The 22759-nt window shown below is 40.0% G+C and overlaps 2 protein-coding genes across 3 annotated transcripts; both read right to left on the bottom strand.

Moving 5' to 3' along the window:
- Positions 1-331: 331 nt before the first annotated feature.
- On the bottom strand, positions 332-13719 carry tmod1 (tropomodulin 1). Of its 2 annotated transcripts, XM_061274978.1 has the most exons (11): positions 13398-13719; positions 11157-11286; positions 8180-8336; positions 7763-7879; positions 6639-6728; positions 5491-5621; positions 5312-5419; positions 4768-4911; positions 4240-4384; positions 3457-3556; positions 332-2021 (listed from the first exon to the last, which is right to left on the bottom strand). In XM_061274978.1, the coding sequence occupies exons 2-11, from the start codon at positions 11277-11279 to the stop codon at positions 2003-2005; spliced, it is 1134 nt and encodes a 377-aa protein (XP_061130962.1). In that variant the 5' UTR covers positions 11280-11286; positions 13398-13719; the 3' UTR covers positions 332-2002. The 2 variants fall into 2 exon arrangements, with proteins under 2 accessions (XP_061130962.1, XP_061130963.1); XM_061274979.1 differs by lacking the exon at positions 3457-3556 and having other exon boundaries at positions 13398-13716.
- A 485-nt stretch (positions 13720-14204) lies between these two features.
- tdrd7a (tudor domain containing 7 a) lies at positions 14205-22631 on the bottom strand. Its single transcript, XM_061273822.1, has 21 exons — positions 22558-22631; positions 21912-22116; positions 21249-21390; positions 20648-20759; positions 20154-20188; positions 19948-20030; positions 19423-19593; positions 18583-19293; positions 18268-18464; positions 17854-18043; positions 17604-17715; positions 17070-17281; positions 16692-16826; positions 16489-16572; positions 16273-16407; positions 15937-16047; positions 15584-15743; positions 15372-15493; positions 15013-15203; positions 14754-14914; positions 14205-14533 (listed from the first exon to the last, which is right to left on the bottom strand). The coding sequence occupies exons 2-21, from the start codon at positions 22113-22115 to the stop codon at positions 14301-14303; spliced, it is 3501 nt and encodes a 1166-aa protein (XP_061129806.1). The 5' UTR covers position 22116; positions 22558-22631; the 3' UTR covers positions 14205-14300.
- Positions 22632-22759: the final 128 nt, after the last annotated feature.

The raw sequence follows: 22759 nt of genomic DNA, 5'->3' as shown, positions 1-22759 counted from the left end.
CAACTTAAAGCTATAAATAAAACCAACTCACTTTTGGAGAAAGCAATTTCCTTGCTTTGATGTGCGAACTAAAATTGTTGCCATAAATATCAAGAATTTATATTTTAAATGTAAGTTGTATTTTTTATTTGTGTTATTGTCATTATATGTTTTCATAGATCAAATTCTTAGAGCAAACAGCATCAAATTCCATTCTCAAGCACAGTTTGTAGGTTTAACTGAAGATAGACGGTTTATGAATTATGCCCATGATGTCACTACTTCTCAGTACCATTTGGCATGCACTGCATTATTACTTCCGGATCCTACCAAGTAACGACACAGTGCTCCCTTTAATTTCAAGGCACATTTATTTCACATACCACCATCCACACTAAATGTGAACTAGCTAACAAAAACTCTTCATCAAACGCTAATCAAAATAAAATGGAGACAAGTGGACACACAAGGCCGCAAATGTCACCGAATCATGTTTACACCGTCCATAATTAACATTTGTTGTAAATGACATCAGCTGCCCATTTCTCCAGATCCTTCAAATAGCAATAAATATTTCATTTTAATTTCAGCAAGCAAGCTATTTGTTCCTGACCCTGACTAGATAGCAGCTGCGTTTCCCTCCTCCTTCTAGTATAAATGCTGCCAAATGCTCCACATTGAAGCGCGTGCTGGTGGTATCTAGTTAGTAATCAAAGACAATGTTTGGTAAAAAGAACATCAAACCAGGTTCAGTGCAATGACACACTTAAAATGTCCAAAGGGTCCAATTAAAGCCTCATCTGCATCTGCTTCAAAGCTTGTTTGAACTTTATCTATTTAAACTTTACCTCAATTAAATGTATCTGCCTGATCAGAATTTCATGTTTATGCTGCGGCCAAAAATGTCTTTTAGTGAAACACTCTAAACTTAGCTGTAGAGGTTTGTGTGTGCCTGTGATCATCTGCCAGGCATCTCATTTTAAAGTTCAAGATTTAACTTGAATAAACAATAACAACAAACAGGACTTGGATAATATTGTAGGAAAATCTGTGCTCTGTCATATATTTTTGGTAACCGTCCCAGCTTTAAGGCTTGAATGTAATTTAAGTATACATTTTGTGTATCACCCACAAATTAATCATAGTGTAAGAATTGTCAGATTGTTCATGAAATAATAAGCATTAATATTATGTGAAGCTCCAATTTAGAGTGGTCGCACAAGCACACAAAGCCACCCTGAGCCAAGATTTCAAACCAGAAAGTCTCAATTGTGAGGCTAAAAATGAACCATTCAACTCCAAATTAGACCACTATTGGGATGTAGTATGACGGTAAGTTTATGTTTGACAATCATGATAACAATAATCATAATTCGGATAAGTTCACGACCAGGTGAACATGGAATATTTGACGCATCTATAGCGCTTTATTTTTTTTGGAGTGTTTGATGCTTGGGATCTAAATACCAGTCTGATGCTGATTGAAGAGGAACATGTGGATAAGCAACCATGTCACTTACCACGCATGAATAATATTAATAACAATATACAACGGTAGAAACAGGATTGTCAAAAGAGCCATCATTTAGAAAACAGTCCAAGACGTCAAGGCGCTACAGTTGCTAATAAAAGCCTCTAGATGGCAGCACTGTATGGTTACTAGTTTGCACAATTCAAACATCCCAGCACATAAACATTCAAAGAACAATTATTTCTCCTTTTACATGCACTGGATTTTCTGGCAGATATTGTTGATCACACCATTTATATCCTCTAACAATCTTTTTTTTTTTAAAAAGTCCCAAAAAAGTTTTCTCTGAACCCTGAATCGCACTTGCATGTCAGAGATGATGTGCAAGGTCATCCGGAGAAACCGTCGTCGGACCCTTTGAGGTCGAATGGAAGTCATATAGAGATGGGGAGGACTTTTCAAAAAGGCAAAAACGGGGGGTGGAGGGATGCGAGGCAGGGGAAGAGTGCTTCTTACACATTTGTCCGACACTTGGGGAGGATGGGTCCTCCTTCAAGCCTTCTCTTTCTTACTGTGGATAGAGAGATGACATGTGAGAGGACGGTAACAACATGAGAGAAAAGGACAGAGAGAGAGAGAGAGAAAGAAAGAGCCCAGTCTTTAAGCACTTAAGTGAAAAGAGGCCTTTGCTCCTACGGGGTTCATATGCTTCTTTCAAGGTTAAATTACAAGCACTTTCAAAATTGCTTTTGAGCTCGTCCACTACATTAGTACAGTGATGCATGAATTATAGATGCGTATATACACTGTACATTTTATGATCTAAATTAGGTCTATAAAATATTTTGTTGGGAGTGCAGGCTTCGAAAAATGTGGGCACAAACAACTTTCCATTTCTTGTTATTGTGGCAAAAGAAGAAATTGAATTCATCAAGCTATCGACTCTAATTTTGGGAAACCCTGATCCAACAAGAAAACTATCCATTCAACTAGTTATGTGTTTAAAAAAAAAAAAAAAAAGGCATTAACATTTTCTTCCTCACTTTATCACAATTTTAGGCAATTTCAACCCTTGAAAAGCGTCAGTAAGAACCGCATAGTAGCATCTCTTCACCTTAGCAGTAGCGGTCTGAAAGGAACATTGAAAGAAAGGAAAAAAAAAAGTGCTCCACGCAACTGACTTCAATTGAAGTTTTAGAAACGACGCAAAGAGAAATTGTTTTGGGAAAAAGCATCTTTCTTTTGACGCACAAATGAGGTCACTGTTTAGCCCTTGTTCTTTTAAGTGGTTGATGGTGACAGAGAAAAAAAAAATCATCCTCAAGGTAAAATTATAGATGACTCAGCATGAGACTCATTGTTTTAGTGTTTTACTATGTTTACTATCTTGATGTCATTGGTTCATTGTTTTAGCTGATGTTCTTTTTATACACTATGTCTATTTTTTACTTTATGTACTGCAGTTATGGTTGTTGGGTTTCACTTTACTTTTGATGGTTCCCTTTGTTTTTGTCATTAATTCACCCATCCATCTTCTCAACTGTTTATTGGGGTGCTTGAGCCTGTCCCAGCCAACTTCGGGCAGTAGGTGGGCGACACCCTGAACCGGTCTCCAGCCAATTGCAGGGCACACATAGTCTTCAACCATTCGCACTCACGCCCGACATACAATTTGGAGCGGTCAATCGGCCTACCATGCATATTTATGGAATGTGGGATGAAATGACAGCACCTGAGGGAAACCCACGCAGGCACGGGGAGAACATGCAAACTCCACGCAAGAAGGCCGGAGCCGGAATCGAACCCGCAACCTCTGAACTGTGTAATGAGAGTTGGTGCTTAAACACAGTAGCCGGTGACTTGATGACAGTGCAGAAATTGCTGAAAGGAGCTCAGGAGAAGTAAGAGAGGCTTTGAAAGGAGGTGGCAGCAGTTCCAGTGTTGTGGAACAAAAGTGGAAGCTATCGTCAGAAGAAAAGCAAAACTGAAGGACCACATGTGTTTACTTAGTCTTTGACTTGAACTTTTTCCCAAAGGCCCGTTCCAGCTCAGGGACGGACAAAGTGAGCGTAAAGGAGCCATCGGACTCGGACCTGACAACCCGGGCTTCGAAACGAGAGGAGGAGGAAAAGTTATGTCCAGAAATATGAACCTACTGTCACATATACAAGCATTAAGGATTGCATTTGAAATGAAGAAGAGCTTGCAGAGTCCAAATTCTTCTGGACTTTTTTGGGGGGGGTATTTTAGAAGACAAACTGACTACCTAGTAGGGAATAACATGCATTATTTATAACATTTTATTTTCAACACTAAAGCGAGAGCTATTACACAACTTTATATGTTAACGTGTTCTGAACACCAAACTCTAGAAATTCATCCTTTACTGAAAGTGCACATGGGCAATGACGTAACTCCCCTCTCATGCACTGTTCTTTTATTCGTTATTTATTTTAGCGCTGATGTCATCATTTAAAAAAAGCTTTGTTTGGGTTCGCCTCGGCTTTCAGACGGCACTAAGTGTAGCGGCTGATGACATCTCTTGGCATCTGATCAAAGCAAAAAAAGTGGGATGATTAAGTGCAGATAAAGCGGCAGCTTTGGCAAAATATAACTGATAACACTGCCAAGTGCACAATTCTACAAAGTGCTTATATAACCACTGAGGTCAATCAAACAGGATTGAAAACAATGTCTGAAGAGTCACTTGACATAACATCGATGTTTCATGTTGGCTACATTCTGGTGTGACCATCAAGTGTAGTAGTAGTAGTTCATTCATATCCTACCAAGGTCATTGTTGTTCATCATGGCGTTGGAGCCTCGGAGACGCGGGCCCTGCTGGGTGAAATGGTAGCCGAACTTCAGCAATGTGGTGTTTTTCTCCAACATGCTTGCTATCTCCATCTCCACTTTATTGCCTAATGGCTGGCTCTGCAGAAGAAACATCCAAATCTTGTTCAAGCAGCTATATTGCCTGAAGGTACACTGGCTTATAACAAAATATTCAAAACACTTGGCATCTCTGCCTATGTGACTTAAACTTAATTAGTGATGCAACTATTCCTTTATCCAAATTCCCCTCACAATGTTGTTAGCATTTTTTTCTTTCTCTGATTGGATGCTCAGAGCAACATTTCTTACAGACAAATGAAACTAGCAAAACAAAGCTGTAATGCTCTGCACAAATTATTCATTTTGATAATCAGCATCTGTCGTGAGTACATGTACTACTGATTTGATTGTTTCTATATTGCCTTTGAATGAATGACTCTGAATGCTTTAGGTGATGTACAAGGTATAATTTCGTTCAGTACCTGATTATCAATCTTGAGCTCCAGTAATGTCGTGTTGTACTGCAGTGACTCAACGAGGGCAAGGATTCCAGCCCCTGTTATAAAGTTTGACTCAACATTCAGGCTCTTCAGGGTTGTGTTAACCTTGAGCATCTCCGCCAAGGCCTGATAACAAACACAGCACACGTGATTAATTGTCATTTTGTTCTTTTCCTTGGAAACGTTCACCCTGCCTCGAGTTTCCAAACGTCAACATATCGCGCAAGCGTCAAAGTATGAAGTCTGCATGTGTGTTTTGCTTTTTCTAAAGTTTTGTGTGGGTTTCATGTTTCGAAAGACTGAACAGCCTCCACAAGTACACCACTGCCCAATGATAGTCAATAACTCGTTAAACGTTGACTGGCTAGCTGCTATACAAATAACTCGTAAGAGACTTACGTAAGAGTGACGTCATACAGGTAATCTGACTGGAACAAATTACTGTGCATTTTTGACATATTATTTCGGGGAAACATATGGAAAGTATGTTCTTGAAAGGAAAAAATAAACTGCAGATTGTACTTACAAACGCTACGGGGTCATTGCTTCTGGTTCCAACGATACTGAACCGCTCCACCACTGCGTTTTCTATCAGAGCCTGAGAGTATGCCTTTAAAGTCGGGATGGGGATATTCTAAACAAAAATCAATCAAATAAATAAATGAATAAAGCGCTGCACGTGACCATGAAGACACACTTTGATACCTTAATGTTGTTGAGGTTGACCTCCACAAGCTCAGGGTCATTCCTTTTCATTCTTATGAGGGTTTCCTCTACGTCCGTTGAATTGGGCTCCTCATCGGGAACTGGTTTGTACTGGGTGGACTGGATCACACCTGCCACACACTTACAGTTACTACACAATATTGAACAGTATCATTTGAAATCACCTTAACATGGACAATAAAGATGTCACGCCAGTAGCATGTACTTCACTAACATCCATTACTATTTTCTTTTTAGATGGGCTTTGGCGCCATCTTGTGGCATAAAAATAAAAAGCACACACTGAATATGCCAACAATTAGTGATGAGGAAAATGAAGCTTCAAATTTGCTTTATGAACCACTTGTATTTATGACTTCTCTAGATGGCTGGTTGAACTAAAGGGGTTTATGAAGCCAATTTGAAGATCACGTTTCCCATCAGCACTAACAATTGTGAGTAGCTGAATATTGGTGAATTTGCAAATAGTCTACTGTATATGTGAGGGATGACTGTATTTATGGCTAGCACATTACAATTTTAATAATCAGCAAATATGCCCTCATGAAACTACAGGGATGACAAGCAAGCAATCAGATCTGACACTAACTGCTTTTAACCATACTATCACATACAGTAATTGCAATGCCTACATATTTATTTGAGGGGATAAACACATAAACAGTGTCTCTAAGCATTTCCACAATCATAATTTATCTCGAATACTGTGTATGTGCCAAAGAAATCATAACATTCTGTACTATTCATGGTCATGGTACAGTTTCCCACGGTCAGTTGTCATGTTGATGAACGAGCGACCACATCAAACTGAGGTGAAAAGTACAATTCTAGCAGTAGAACTGTCTGGTAAAATAAGAACATAAATAAAAGCAAATAATTTGAGTGGCGTTCCAGGGGCATCCACAGTGTTTTGTGCATGGAAAACTAATTGATTATGCATGCTCCACTCCCCCCAAATTTAGGCTGTATTGGGCTTTAGTAATTCGAACTCACCAACAGTTCTTTTGGACTGGGAGACCTTTTATTGGGAAAAAAGAGCTAACTCCACAATTAAATTTACCTCCTTTTTTTTTTACCCAGATATCTAATTTTGATTATAGCAAAACATCAAATTGTGTGTTACATACTGTTAAGTCCTTGCTTGTTGACTATAGTGCTGCTTGCCAGAGCTTCATAGTACTGCTGGTTACTCATCAGGGTGTGCATACCCAGGATAGCTGGGAAAGGAAAGGACCATAGAAAGAATGGAGGTCAGCAACAAAGGAAAATGAACACAAGGGAAGAGTCATACAAAATGTGTTTCAGCTCTGTACTTGACAACCATGCAAAAAGAGGATGGTACATGCATATGGATACTAATAGACAGGCTGCTATGTTTTAGAGCTTGCACTACAAAAAAAACAAGGTTGAGAGCTTTCTCTAGTGTTTGGTTGATGCAACATAATGTGAAATCAAGTGAGGTAATAATAATAATAATAAAATAATAATAATATAATATGAATAATAATAATAATGATTTAAAACAACAATAATAATAATAATAATAATAATAATAATAATAATAATAACAAATTAATTAGTAGATATCCCAACTATCACCATTCTGCATTGAATAAGAAAATTGCGAGGAGATATCTAGAATTAGAAAGTGTAATAAGTAAAGTTTTCACCTACAGTACATTTACAGGAACTACTTGGAGGTAAAAACAGTTTCTCTCGCTCCATTGTAGAATATTTACTGAATCCTTTATGTATACCTGAATGTAAAAATATTGGTTGCCCATTTAAGTAACATAAAAAGGACAAACAAGTAGAAACACATGATTCAAACGGATGGAGAGTTTTTGCAGTACAAAAAAAAAAAAACATCAAGCAAAAATTTTCTATAGCATCAAATATCATGCATTTAATTAACTTTATGGCTGTGTCTTCTTTTCATGCGAACATATGTATGCAAACTGCCGATACCCTGTTTGGTGCCCAGCTAACAATGATCCAGCAGAGGTGGAGCAAGTGAGGGGGTGATGAAGAGGAAAGGTGGTGGTGTTAGCCTGAAGAGAAGATGAGGATCAGGTGCTAGTATGGGAGATCGCAATGGGTTTTATATTGATTAGTGAAACAGATTAATTCCTAGAGCATTAATGATGACATATTGGTTTTAAATGAGAGCTGTGAGAAAAACAAATACCTGAGCACCAGAGTACAGTATACGCCTAGATTGTGTTGACAGGAGTCAAATGCAAGTTGTTACCTGCTATATCGCAAAGTTCAGCATCAGTAGCACTGGCCAGTGCTTCTTCAAGCTCAGGCTCAAGGGTCACATTCTCCATAATGGGGTCCACCATCTTTTTCGGCACCCAGGCCTTCCCTGAAAAACAAAGCGTGTTTATACATCCACCATGTCGCTTTCCCTCATTCACACTCACGTTTACACCTATGAACACAAGAGTCTTTAGTATTTAGATAAGTTAAATAAATTGTAGTATCTCAGCATACAGCATATCAACACCACACAGAAGGGTTCAAGTTGAGATTTGCCTAGCTGTGCAACCAATGATCACTTAAAATACAAAAAGAGCAAATAGAAAGGATTCAGACCCAGTCAGAGATGTCTAACTCACTCTAAGAGGAATAAATACAGCAATTGATGACAATGTTGCAGGTTTACCTCGCTTTTCCCCAGTGAAGGGCACCAAGTCTTCCCTGTCTGGATGTTCTTTGGCTTGCTTCTCCAGGTGGGCCAACAGGTCGTCTCTCTGGAACGTTCCTGTGGGCGCTTTCTTAGTCTGGTCCTTCTGACGCATCCCGGCAGGTAACAGTGCATTCTAGTCAACAATCGAAATGAACACCATGAAAAACATTGACATGCTCCATTGGCAATGGGGCATCTTTATTTTTACGTCATTTTGTTATCACATCTAATTCATGAGAGGATTTGGATCATTCTAGGGTAAAAAAAAAAAGGCTCCAAACAATTACTCGATTATTAAAATAGTTGTCGATTAATTTGATAATCAAATACTTGCCGATTAATTGATTATTTTAACCAATCCACTTACCATATTTGTGGTGTTATGGTTATAACTTGTAGGAGTAGTATTACATTGCATCAAGCTGAGAGATTATTCCCATATTCTAGTTTCTACACATAATAGGCAAGAAAATGCTTGGAATATTAATAGTATCAAAAAAAAAAATTCTTACAGCATCAATCAAGATATGAGCATTAATACCTTTTATCTCTGGAAAGGCCATTTTTTGATACAGTTCTTAAATCGCACAGTTGCACAAACTGTGGGCTGAGAAATTTCCCACAGCTCTGCTGCTCCGTGTGTTATTTTTAACTTAAATGCCCATTCAAAATGAAGCTCTTGCAAGCTCTGCTTATAGCCTCATATCTTATCTTTGCTCTCAACACTCTATGGGCTCACTCTCTCTCCTCTCATGACTCATTTATCCTTTTCAAGCTGTCGTCAGCCTCCCACTGTACTTACTCAAAAGCATAAAGATGAACAAAGTCACTACTATTTAATTGCATAGGGACTTCAAAAATATATTTCACAGCACACAGAAGCGTTTAGAAGAAAGCTGAGGTGTATATCACATTGACACTGGCAGGCTCATATCACAGTTACATCACAGACAAGATGTCGCTTGCATTCAGCTCCACTGTGTTATTTTTAACAGTGTGAGACTCAGTTGTCCTCTCTTCTCCAGTCGGATTGTGACTTCCTTCTCTGCTTTCACTGCTTAAACATGGCACCTTAATGTCTCATCTGGCAAGCATTCACACAGCAGCAGCCACTGGCCGGATCAGTTGGAGGGGCTCGGCATTTTGTGGCACTTGCTCTTTGGAGCTGACATCCAAACATGACAACTTATGTGCATGGCTGGCATCTAAAATTCCCACAGACACACTCCAATAGTTTGTAAGTCTTCCAGAAGATTGAAGCTGATGTCTTGTGAAGTAGTGATCAACCCTACATTTTGTATTCTATTTTGACTTTCTTCAGATTATTTATAATCGGCGCAATACAAGGCACACCTCATTTTCATAGACAGCAACTAGTGAACCCAGGTGAATGTCCCAACAGTAGTAGAATTTGACAAAACTATCAAACCATCAGTGAACTGTCAGCAAACCTAGTGAGACCTCTGCTCACGCACCTACTGGTTGAAGTCATATGAACTGAAAAAATAACCAATCACTTTAGGAAGTGATTCGTTCACTCTCGTTCACTGAGAAAGAAGAGCGCACGGAACATACGCACGCACACACAGCACAGAGCAGGCGATAAAACGTGCAGTGGGACACCATGGAAAAATATTGAACAGGGACTAAAAGAACAGTTTTATTCATTGTTTTATTTTTAATTGTTTTATTCATTTTTGTTTTGTAGGTTAATTTTTTTTATATATTGTGCTCCTGAGTTAATCTTGCTGATTACTTTGAATTGAATATTATTTATTGCTGTTATTTAATTTAATATTATGTATGTTTATTATTATTTTATTGTATTTTTCCAACATATGGCAGTTGGTCAAGAATGTTTATAGTTTAAATAATTAGAATTCATTTTAAATTTCCGGCAAAGTGATGCACATTGAATCTGTTCTGTTACAGACTAAAAAACAATGTTATTAATAGTTATTCTTTATTGTAAGTTGATCTTTCTTTTTTATTTATATTTTCTTTTCTTTAATGTTAATAACGGAAAAATGTTTTCTTCTCCCTAGGGGTGGCATCACAGAAAATTATTGAGAAGCACTGAGTTAACACAACAGATTAAGGCTGAATTGTGAAAATGACAGACAATTGTTAGATCAAATTATATATTTGCCTCCTGAGTTGGTCTAATTCTAAAATGTCTTGCCAAAGTCTTCCAGGAATAGAGGTGGGCAGACCTGCTGGGAAGGCTGCAGTGTTTTTCAGAGGGTACTTTACTGTTCTGTAATTGGTAATGCTCGTAAAACGACGCAAAAGAAAAGTACACACGCACGCTTTGACTCTCCATGTTTGCGTCATCAAGTCCCTCCGGGCCAGGCATATGAGTCCGTGGCACACGAACGCGCACATGCACGACGAATAATAGTCAGTCATCCTCCTCTTGCCCCCTTTTGAGATTGAGGAGACGATCACAGCAGCTATGACCATTATGACTCATGGTAGTATATCATTGAGTTTATGACAATTGCTCACAATGCACCCAAGATTGCAACATTTATCTACTGCTGTACTCGACCACTTATTTCCATTAGGTTCATCTCAGTGGGGAAAGATGATCAGTTTTTTTTTTTTGTATATGCTTCTTTTTAATTGCATAGATAAACCTACTGCCACAACAAGCAAGGATTCACTGTCTGTGAGTGGATAATTTTATTACAATACATGCTAATAGGGGTTAAAGGCAGCAGTATTGCCTCTGTTCATCCACAGTAGACCTCTGAGCACAGCTCACTAACAACATTACTAATGGGGCCACAGACGGCACACGACAACATCTTAAACACAATGAGCCATAGCAATAACAGAGCTTTAGGTGATGCTAATATGTGAAGTCAGCGTGGTCCACATTAGGGCTTGAATGACTCCATAAGTCTACGGTGACACCCGCCGGCAGCACGCTGGCAGAAAGTAAACTTACATCAGGGTCCAGCTCCTCCAGTTCATCTTCTAACCGCTGCAGCTCCTCCTCGGAGAGCTTCATGAGCAGCTCGTCCTCATCGATGTCTCTGTATTTGTCCATCTCCTTCCTCAACACCGACATGATGCACCTGCAAAAACAAACACCAATGTCACAGTGACATTCATTTGGGCCATTTTAAACTCAAGTTGCTTTGTCTTTTATGTTTACTACAGAGCAGTAATTAAATTGGTAATTAACTGTGACTTTCTTTGTATACCACTTGGACAGTATGTGACATTAACTAAGAGTTAGCTTTTTGATGCAAATTGAGACTGTGTTGACCTGCAGAGAGGTACAAAGATTTGTTGCTGTGTTTGCATAAACAAAAAGCTAATCAGGCAAATAACATTTGTCATCATTAGTAATTCTAGTCAGTGGAAAATCTGTGTTCCCATGTGACAACACTTGAGAACCAATGCTCTAGTCTAGATGACATCAGTAAAATAACTTCAATGCGGCCAATATCTAATGTCCTCTTTATTAAATCAAATGAGATAAAACAAAAACATGCTGCATAACTCTGGACTTTCTCCAGCCACTATCCATGACAAGACAAGTTTTCAAAAGCAAAGATGAAGAGTTGGGCTCAGATCCAAATAATTGGAGTGGAAGAAGCTGACCTGCTCTGCAGATAGCAAACAGAGCTGGGTCTGTATTTATGCTGCTATCCAAAAGCTTCTGCTTAGTTGGAGCGAGCAGGAGGTAAAGCTGAAGCTGAATTTGCAAAAGTAGTAGTCATAAAAAGACTAAAACTTGTACGTGTGGATAATAAAATTGTAGCTATGTTTTTTTGTTTACGCCCTGCACAAGACCAGAACAGAACATCGATTAGTACACTGTATTACACAAATGCAAATTGGGGTACAAATGAACTTTTTAAAGGCCAAATAAGAGCAGTCATCCACTGATGTAAGGTAAAAAGGTGTGAGTGAAGTAGTGTGCATTCATGTTGTTGCGTAGTGTAAAATCTTTCATTTTTAAAAATACACCCAATGTTTATCAACTACAGAACATCAGCCAGTAAAGATTTCAGAATAGTAGCCAAAAACTTTTCACAGCTCATAAATCAACGAAATAGCAACAGAGCGGGCAGCAGGACCTGTTGTTAAACTGTTCAGCAGACAACTACTGCTCAGTGTCTTCAGACAGTCACAGCACATGATGTCAGCGTCATTAAAAACATCAGCTTCACGCACACTTACTGCACACGAGAGCATTTCATTGTTGACATTGGAGTTTTTTACACTTTATAGCTCCATTGGAACATTTCAAATGGTGCATATTCTATCTGCAGTAATTAAATAATGATAAAGCATGTAGTGATGGGTACATTTGACTTTAAAATATATTGCTATTTTCAGAATCAAATATCGGATAAGCCAATGTACAATATCGGAACCGCTTCTCCTCACGAGGGTTGCAGCCATGCAGGAGCCTATCCCGGCAGTCTTTAGGCAGTAGGTGGGAACACCCTGAACGGGTCACCAGCCAATAGCAGGTTAAAGGAAACTAATCGTGTTTTGCTTTTCGTGATATCTGAAAGCAGTGGTATCATTAAAATAATATGTGCAGTTAGTATTATCAAATAATCATTGAAACAAATATATTTTAAAAATCACTTAGTGAGGGAGAACCTTATATTGGGAGAATTGTTAATAACCGGGATCTTTCTAGAACCCACAATACATTTGCATCTCCATAAAAGAGGGCAGAAAAGGCCGAGCTTGATGTTGCACAGGGTATGCATTATGCATCCCAGTATGTTGTGCAGTCACGTTATGGAGGTCACAGACAATCGCATGGCCAACATGCCATCAGACAACTGTTGCATTTCACAGCACTTGTTGACTGATCCTAATTATGCAAGGCATTTGTACTGGTCTACTTAAGTTATACATATTTAACACCAGTGAAACATTTGAGGACAACTCCAGCATGTTTTGTGAATGCATTGATTTAGTAGGATTGCTACAGTCTATCAATGCAATATAACATTGTCAAGGGCAGGGGTGTCCTAATCAAAAGGGTCCCAAAAAATACATAAGAAATGAGAGGGAATGTTCACCCTCTCAAATAGAAAACCACAGACTGCAAGGGCCACAGTTGTATTAACTTATAGAGTACATTTGTCTCAGTAGTAGCTTTAATGCAGTGAAGTCTTCCACAGGCAGCACTTTTATTTTGCATGCACTGACGTACCTCCAGCAGCGCTATTTATAGCCGGACGGTCCGGATGGGTGACAGCAGCACCGAATACTTTGACCAGATATGGTTCCCTCAGAGTGGCGTGCACAAGCGATGCAGGCTGCTCCTCAACAGCTACACGAAGCGAGGATCGAATACAAGCCCCCTCGATACACACCGTCCATGCGCCGTGGCGCAAGACCACCGGATATTGGTGCAGAATGGAGCGGACACGGAAAGTTGCCTCCCCCGATAGCAGGTTGCAATTGGGACTTTGAGGGCTCAAAGTCGTCTCCCGTAAAGGGCAAAGCCGAGAGGACCTCCTCCCACCACAAGCCACCCCCACCGACCTCCAAGCAGGCTGCACTGTCACTCCTGCAATGACGCGCGCTTTTTTGAGATGCCTGAATTACATGTGATGCATGTCAAAGTCAAAAGTCAAAGTCTTACCACTTGATTCAATTTTTATGCAGCAGCAAAGTCTTGTAGTAGTAAGAAAATTAAAAACTAAATTATTGCAACAAATACTCAAGAACTCTTATGTAGGCTTGGCTGATGCTGATGAATAATAAAAAAAAAAAGTCATATAGGTATAAAACACATTTTATCAGTGTGGGTGCATCAAACCTTTTGAGTTGCAAACATTACACCAAATAAAATCCTACTTTTAGTAATTATGACATCTATCATGGAAAATGTATAATGGACTCTAGGTGGGATTCACAATTAGCAACAGTGCAAGAAAGACCACAGCATAACACTGATAATCCAGTAACAACTTTTTATTTAACTTGCAACTTTTTCAAAACAGAAGCAGGACAACAAAAACATGTGTGATATTTCCAATTAGCATGCACAGATAATGACCAACTCAATAACATGGAAACAAAAAGTATGATGAGAAACATTTTGCTGTTACTAAAAAGCAGAAGATGTCTCACTGCAAAAATCCGCCATGAGGGTGTGGATCCAAAGGTCCTTGTCTTCTACTTTAGTGTCCACTAAATAGACCGTTAATTTGCGTTCCCACAGTTCCTCTTGGACCTCCGGCTCATCTTGTATACTTTCGATCTGGGCGACGAGCGCTTGCTTCTCCACATGATTCCTGAAGACCAAGGACGCCTCTTCTGACCACTGGCACTTTGGCACACCTGGAGGACAGAAGGCACACGCTGTTCAATAGATGATTCACATAAAGGGGTGGGGAGGGTTGTTGTTTTGTCATGTGGTGCTCTGGCTCATTGTTTCACAAAGACCACACTAAAGGTAATTCAAGAAATGGAATAGGACACTCCTGTTGTCTTTGGACAGTCTCTTTAAAAATCATTCAGGACTCAGTATGGAAAAATGAGCACCAAGTGTTCAACTCACCTGCCAGCTGTGCAATGATGGCCTGAAAAGGTAGCTGCCGAAATTCTTCAATCAAGGGTTGGAGGAAAGAGCTGCGGATGAGCTCGTGTTTTCCATGGTCCAACTCGTAAACAGAAATCAAGCCGTTGGACAGAATCCCCTTCACCACTGCACGGTACCAACTACGTGGAGTGAGTCACAGGTCTAAGAGATACTTCTTTTATACATTCCAGAACCACCTCATCTACAGTACATAACTTCCATAAACTCAGTCACTTACCTTTTGTCTATTTTGGCAGCATAAATGTCTCCTTTTTTGATCTGCACATCTGTGGGGGTCACAGTCTGATTGTAGTGCAGCATCATCTCTCCCATCAACATGACCAATTTATGCAGGTCCCGCCACAGCTGCAGCACAAAGTAACCAGGGTGGCAAGCTGCTGATATGTGGACATCTATGTTCTGACCAGGCTGAAAATTAGAGCACAAAGGAAACAGAATGTTAATGGGAGCGTTCGAAAATTTCCTGATGCAAGTGCATTCGGAGAGGAAGGAAAAGTGTGCTCCGCTCCTGTACATACGATTCAGACAAGATTGCTTTAAATAAAAACAAACACAAAAACTCATTCTCATGCAGACCAGGGGGAGCGCCAGAGGTGAGGGCATCGTGGGGGTTGTTTCTGCTGAAGATGATTCAATTAGCTGTGGCTGAAGGTAAGTTTGGCTCCTAACATCCAGTCTCTTGATTGAAGCACTAGCATCTACAGTTGAGAAACATGCAACACATTGAAACTGACGGGAACAACACATCAATTTTGTGAGCTATTGGGTGAGCGTCTCAATGTCCTTACTACTAGTGGCCGTGAAGCTTCTGTTGCTGTTGAGTGTCTGCCACACTTCAGGGTTGCTCAGCTTATGGTTGATGCTCTGGTGCACGTCCTCGTAGTCAGCACGAACAAACAGGTACATGTGCACAAGTTTCCCCTCCTTTTGCTCTTCCAACTTAAAAATCTAAAATAGGTAAGGCAGTTGCGAGAACACAAACACACACAGCGCTCGTGTTGGTGTGGAGTCACAGTTGTGCAGCCACAGCCTGTAATACAAGTGTACATCCCCAGGTTCCACAGAATTAATAATTACATTACATTTTAGTGTAGCTCGCTTGGCATTACCAAGGGAGCACACGAAAAAAATGCAATGTTACCTTCATTTTACAATCCTCAACCCCCAGGAGAGCATTCTTCAACCAGGAAACAACATCGAGGCTCCACTCTCCCTCTGGAATCATCACATCCACCAGACGACATCTGATGGCCTGAGCAAAGAGAAAGTAGTTTTCACTGATTATAAAAAGAAACAGTTGGTTTCTTAGTCTAGCATGGATGAAGAACCATTCACATTTACAGTATTTAGTGTTACGTGTTCTGAAACGACAACAAGATTATTTGAACAATTGCAGAGCATTTATCACAATCTTACACTTCCACACCCAGGATCTAAATGACAAAGGAGAAGAAGCAACTTCTCCAAGGAGACAAACCTGCGGCGGGATGAGGGTAAAGTCTCGGAGAAAAAGAGGGGGTATCTCTCGAAGTTCAGTGACCTCGACTGTTGCTGAGACACCTAAATCAATTAAGCCAACTTCCATGACCCTATTCCCATGAAGGTTGGTTATCTGAAAACAAGAACATGATCAAATGTTTCTGATGAGCCCTAACTGCAAATAGGATGGTAACAAAAAAAAACCCGCCCATACCTCCACTCTGCACCATTTATCTTTGTAGCAGGTCAGACACATCTTTCCAATGAAGGGTTGAGAAACCAAGTACTCAGAGGTCACCTGATGGGGACAGATATCATTTTTGAATTAGGACTGCAGAAAATTTAACTAATAATGAGAGCAGTTGCTTCTGTCGCTGAATAATCACACATAGGTCCACAAGTCACAGAAGATCCTACCTGAGAGAGCAAAAATGCTTTTGTTTCTTCCAACAACTTGTTGAGCCTTGTGGCTCCTCTGGAGGGCAGCTGGCAAAAGATGCTGCCATCCACACAAATATTTGTGACACATACACCACGATAAGTAGAATTCACCTTAAGGCAACACAGAAATGACAACATCACACAACAAAGTAATAATTGACTCAGAAACCTTGGAAAGTTGACCAAATACAGATTTCCAAACATGTTATATTCTTCAGGCTGTTACTGTAATAACACACCTTACTGGTTGAGGCTGATCTTACAAATGCAAAAGCCATTAGGATTGTACTGTACATACAGACGATTCGAGTCATCTATACGTATATGTGCATCACTTAATCCCATCACACTTACAGTTAAAGGGTTATTCATGGTCCGGTCTTGCAATTCCTTTAAGCAGAGAGAGTTTATGTTGATGTCATCATCTTGTGAGGTATCATAAAGTAAGACCTCAGGCAAGTCACTGGGTGAAGTTGAGGCCAAAATCTCCATTAACATAATCTTTCCAACAGCAAACGTCTCCAAAGAGGACAACACAGATGGATGGGAACTGAATGCCTCTAAACCTGAGGAGAGGGCAGTTAAGTGTATGACAGTCAAGTAAAGCAAACACTGACCTGGCACAACATGATGACCACCTGCACAATATCATATGCAGCACAAGAGCTGGAACAAGTATTCAGCTTTTACAAAGTAAATAATGTTCCTTTGTGATTGATATTGTTAGAAAGTATCATTTAACATGATTGTAGTTTGCAGCCGTGAACTCCCCGGCAAACTGCGACACACGAGACGACGACGGTGGTTATGGCTGGTCAAAGGTCATTACCTGACATCAGATATACTTATAGTATGAGAAATCATAATCATTCAAAGTGAATGTGATACCTGCCATCCTAACAATGGTGGCTTGAAAGGGCAGTGAAAGGAAGTCATGGTGCAGCTCCAGAAGACTTTCTCGAGGAATCTCCACAGTAAAGCCATGATCAACATAGTAAACCTGATGGAAGAAAAATAGTGTTTCTTCTTTTCAATGGCTTTATCATTGCTGATCAATCAATTTCCCATCACTCTCCTTGTTGTTAACTGTGTCGATCAAGTGCAAGTAATCAATCATACAGTCAAGCAAACTTGATACCTTGACGTTAGCATTGGTCACCTCGGTGACCTGAGCTCTCGTCAGTTCGTTGCCATTCTCTCCCTTGACTCCTACCAGCTGACCCACGGCAAGCTGAGAGAGAGGCTGGAGTGTGGAGTTTTGTTTATACAAGGCATGCATAGCATCCTCCATTGCCTCCAGGGCTTTGGAATAGCCATCGCCAACATACCTGCACAGGGAGAAGATGTTCTTTTTTTAGATAAAAAGCAGGATTACAACTGACCTCAGTTTTTAGAAGGGCACGTGTAACACATGCATGCATCAATAACAAACTGAAACTAAATACGTATGATGTGAGACCTTTCAACCTGTTAATCAGTAATACAGTGAAAATGAAAATATTTCCGAATTCTAAATATAGTCGATATATACATTTTCAGCTTCTTGACATACCTTACAGTAACAGCATTACTGCTTTTGGCCTCAGTAATCAGCACAGAGGGATACTGGACTGCGGGATGAACTAAACAGGGAGGAACTACAGGGCCAGTAACCTCCAGACCAGATGGAAGGTAGTGCCTTCTGCTCTTCTGACTGCCATTGCTCTCAGTGTCTTCTAGCTTCACTCTAATTGGCTTATACAGGATGGCCTGTTCCAAACAAAAAATATGCAGAATATTTGTTTAGAGTGCTCCCCAAACCTCATCACCCCCAACCAACACCACTACCCTTAAAAAACATAGTTACAGTATGTATGCATGAACGTACCTTCTTGCTGTCGTGTGAAATAGGGTATTCCACGGTGCACAAGTCCGGGAGGAGAGATAATTTATCCATAAAATGTTCAGGGAATGGGGCCTTGTAAGCATCCATGAACAGTTTGGGCAATGCATGGACCCATAACCCATTACTGTACTTGGATAGAAGCTCCTTTATTCTGTAACAGACATCAGCTGGCAAAACGGCAGCACAAGATTCAACGGGAGGACCAGGGGAGGAAACAGAGTTCAGTGACAATGTGGACTTTTGTGGTGGTAAATCCTCAGAGCGGAAGTGACAAGAAGGAGTTAATGCAGGAGGGTTGGTTTTTGGCGGATAATTGCCCATAGGCGCCATAGAGTAAGAATTTTGTCTGCCATTGACAGCAGTTGAGACCAAGCTGACATTACTTGAACTGACTGTGTGACTATTAGACAAGTTGTGTGACATCTTCAAAGAACTGAAATGATCAGTTGACTGTGGAGCCGAACCGATTGCTGGCTTGGCTAAGGCTTCTCTGGGGCCAGCTGGAGGTTTTGAAACAGAATGCGCTCGGAGAGGGGCAGAGGTAGACACTTGGGAGGAATTTAATGTAGACATCATGCTGGAGTGGATGGGGGATTTTGAGGGGCCGTCGGACAGGCTCCTTGCCGAAGCAGTCGAGGAAGGCAACGTAGGATAAACCAGGAAGTCACCTTTGGTGCTGCATGATTTTTCTACCTGTAAAGACCAAAGGAGCATACAGTACACTGGGAAACAGTCCACAATAATTTGACTCAAATTAGAATTTCAGCAAAACAAGCCATATCATTCAAATCAGTAATCATACCACGTGACATCCTTACGCACCTTACAAATGTGTGTCCACTTTTCCAACTCACTGGTCACCTGAGGAGACAGCTGCTGACCGAACATTTCACTGAAGATAGTGGGCAGTTTTGACATCCACAGCCCAGAGCAGTACTTGCTCAGTAGCTGGATTAATCTCTCCTGCACCACAGTCTTGTCAAGTAGTGTTGGCTGTGTAAAAAGAATTCCCAACCAAATCACTTTTCTGGCCTTCAGCAGAGTAAAACTTTGAAGAAAGGCACTCAACTCTACCGGTAATTCAGTTCAAGGTGACACAATAGATTTGTTCATTTTGTGTGCCTCTTTAACAATCATAACAGTATATTGAATTTTTATTACAACTCTTTCTACTGTATGGACCACAAAGTCGAGTTGGGGAAAATTGCAAAATTGTCAAGCAAAATCAGTTTATTTCTAAATGTCTCAGTATGTCGTGCACTTTCAACTTCCAAAACACAATTTTCCCTGTGTGGCTGCATGAAGGCAAATAGTGAATGCAAAGAAGGGAAAGGTCGATTTCTATACCTCCGAGTTGTTGGTTCCGGAGACTTGTTCATGGGGCTTCTCTGTGTTAACAGAATATTTATTCATTTGAATTTTCCTTACAACTACAAAATACACCATGGCACACTTATAATAGTTGAGATATGAAGATCCCAAAGTGCTCTTTCATCACAAATAAACATTGGGTGATTGATGCCAACAATAACAAAAAAAATGCTTGTACTAACCTTTCGTTTTCTGCGGAATCACTAAATTCTTGGCCCTACAAAATGGACATGTATTTCATTGTCATGTTTTCCCAACCAATTTACATAATCTAAAGAAAAATGAAAAACTCACTCATGCAATTCTCACCAGATTTTAAAGCAAATGCTATTTTACTCTAAAGTAAAACTACACAGTGCCCTCATCAGTAGCCTAATCTGATTACATGAAGAAAATGTGCTATGACATGACCACAGATCAATAAGGTTGATGCAGGACTCTTTCTACGTATATCATTACCTGTTTGGGACAGCAGATTGTTTCACAGATGGCTGAGGGGCAGGTTGTCTGTGTGCTATTGGTGGAGAAAAGCACTGGCTCGCTAGCCTGACAATTGAGGAGAACATTTAGTTATTAAGTATAAAAAAGACTAAAAACCTTAATCATGCCAAATAACATACACAAATCCCCTCCCAAAACTCATGAATGTAGTCAGGCCTAAAATATGTTCCTGTACCTGACATCGCCAGAAGCACTGAAGCCTCTGTAGCCACCGTGGAGTTGAAAGCGGTTGGCTGGCCTGAATGCGCCACCAGCTGAAGGCTGCCGTAGAGAAGACATTGGCCACCCTAAATGCACACAAAATTTACATTTAGAACAAGGATTTTCAACCAGTGGTCTGCGGTCTTATAGTGGTCAGTGGCGGTATTGCAGGTGGTCCGCAAAATTGGAAACAGAAAATAATTGTAACATTGTTGAAGATCAAATGTATTATTTAGACCTGATGTATTTTCCAGCTAATTTTCTGAATCATTTACCCATCCAAATTATGTAAAATGTAGCTGAGATTCCCAAAATAGACATACAGATGCAAATAAATATAGTTCTATCCTCCTTCAGTGCAAAACGAAATAATATCCCAAAGCAGTGGTCCCAGAGTTGCTTTTTGGTTACAATAGTGGACATAACCCCGGATTTAGAACAAATGAGACTCTTTAAAGTAGGTGGGCATTGAAGAGAAAACTTGCATCTACTGGACTTTATATAAAAGGTATTTAAATAAGTAAAGGGAGACTTGAGTTGGCACTTTCTTATGTATTCTAAGAATATCCTACCACGATTCATGTAAGGCTCGGAATCTTTGCGTCTCATCCTGCAGTTAACGAATTGGGAGCACCCTGATTTCTTGGCGCTCTTCTGTCGCGCCACCAGCTGGGCAATGTGTGCTGTCTCACTGCATACTGCCGCAAAGCATCTCAACTGTAAAGAAGATGGTAGGTGACACATGTATCTTTCTGTGAAACACATATGCTGTTTTATTACTTACAATGCAAGATGAGAACAAAGCGCAGCTGCAGGTCCATACGGAATATAATTGTATCTGTTTGAATTTAGCTTTTAACTGGAAAGGTAAAAGGAACCTACAGTGTCAACATTTTGTTGTTTTTAAATGTGCATATCTCTTTTAACCAATATTTACTTAAAAAAACGAAACAATTGAAAACATTGCATCTGCATGCATGTATCACATATGGTTGCTAAAAGTTTGAATTTAGTTTCTCTTTCAGAAACAATTCAGTATGATCTAAATTGACAAAATCAAAATCCATTAAAATTGTTGATTTCACCTTGGTTAAGAAAATCTACTTTATGCAAACACCGTAAATACACAGTGTTTGAACCATGCAGTGTCATTTGTTGACATGATCTAATCCTCGCCATAGACAAACCCGAAGATACTTGCCATTAGGCACTCCTAATGATTAAAACCAAGTTCTTACGTCTGCATTGCGGTAGTCCATCCGCACCACAGAGGGTACGCTTCTGAGATAATCCTCCAAATTGGTGAAGCCCAGTTTCCTCAGAGGGATGGTCTCTCCACAGAGTGAGCGGTACTCCGATTGCAGATTGAGAATACTCACGCCATCCTTGCTAGACTGGAGTACAGACCGCAACATTTTCTTGATTGATTCGCTGTCTGACATCCTGTTTTGGATGAGAACGAGGAGAAAGTTAGACCAGTGTCTTAAGTGATGATGAGGTGTGCTGCGGGAAACTAGTTGAGACCTCCTAATCAATGTGCTATGGCAGAGTAAAGCTCATTGCAATATTCCAAACACGATTTTTTTCCCCCTTAACACGCGAGTTCGTTCCACTTGAGTTGAAATTAATATTTTTGAGATGTTTTAATTTCGATCTACTCGTATTGAATAAAAAAATTCGTTAAACAATTTACGATTAAATTATGTCACAAAAAGTACATGCATGTGTCTGACAGCTGCCGCTTATGCAGTCGCAGCTAACATTAGCCATCTGCAGCAAATGATGAAAAACTACTTTTCTCGATTACGAGAAACGTTACGATTATAATTCATTGTTTCTGCGTTCAAACTAGAATACTAAGAGATATTCTGGAGTCAAAATTACCTGTCGTTGCCAATGTGCTAACCTTTCACTGTCGAGTGTTGCCACAGACTAATTAGTGCGTTGTTGTTTTTTTCTTCCCTTAGGCGTGTTCTCGTCAACATGGCCTCAACCGGAAGTTTGCTAATACTAATACTTAGTGAAATTACAGTTTTAGATCACTCATTAGATTATTTATGATAAATAAATGGCATGTAAGTTTAGT

Source organism: Syngnathus typhle, linkage group LG3, assembly GCF_033458585.1.
Source record: "Syngnathus typhle isolate RoL2023-S1 ecotype Sweden linkage group LG3, RoL_Styp_1.0, whole genome shotgun sequence".
NCBI classification, from domain to species: domain Eukaryota; kingdom Metazoa; phylum Chordata; class Actinopteri; order Syngnathiformes; family Syngnathidae; genus Syngnathus; species Syngnathus typhle.
This window is presented reverse-complemented; position numbering and strand designations above follow the sequence as displayed.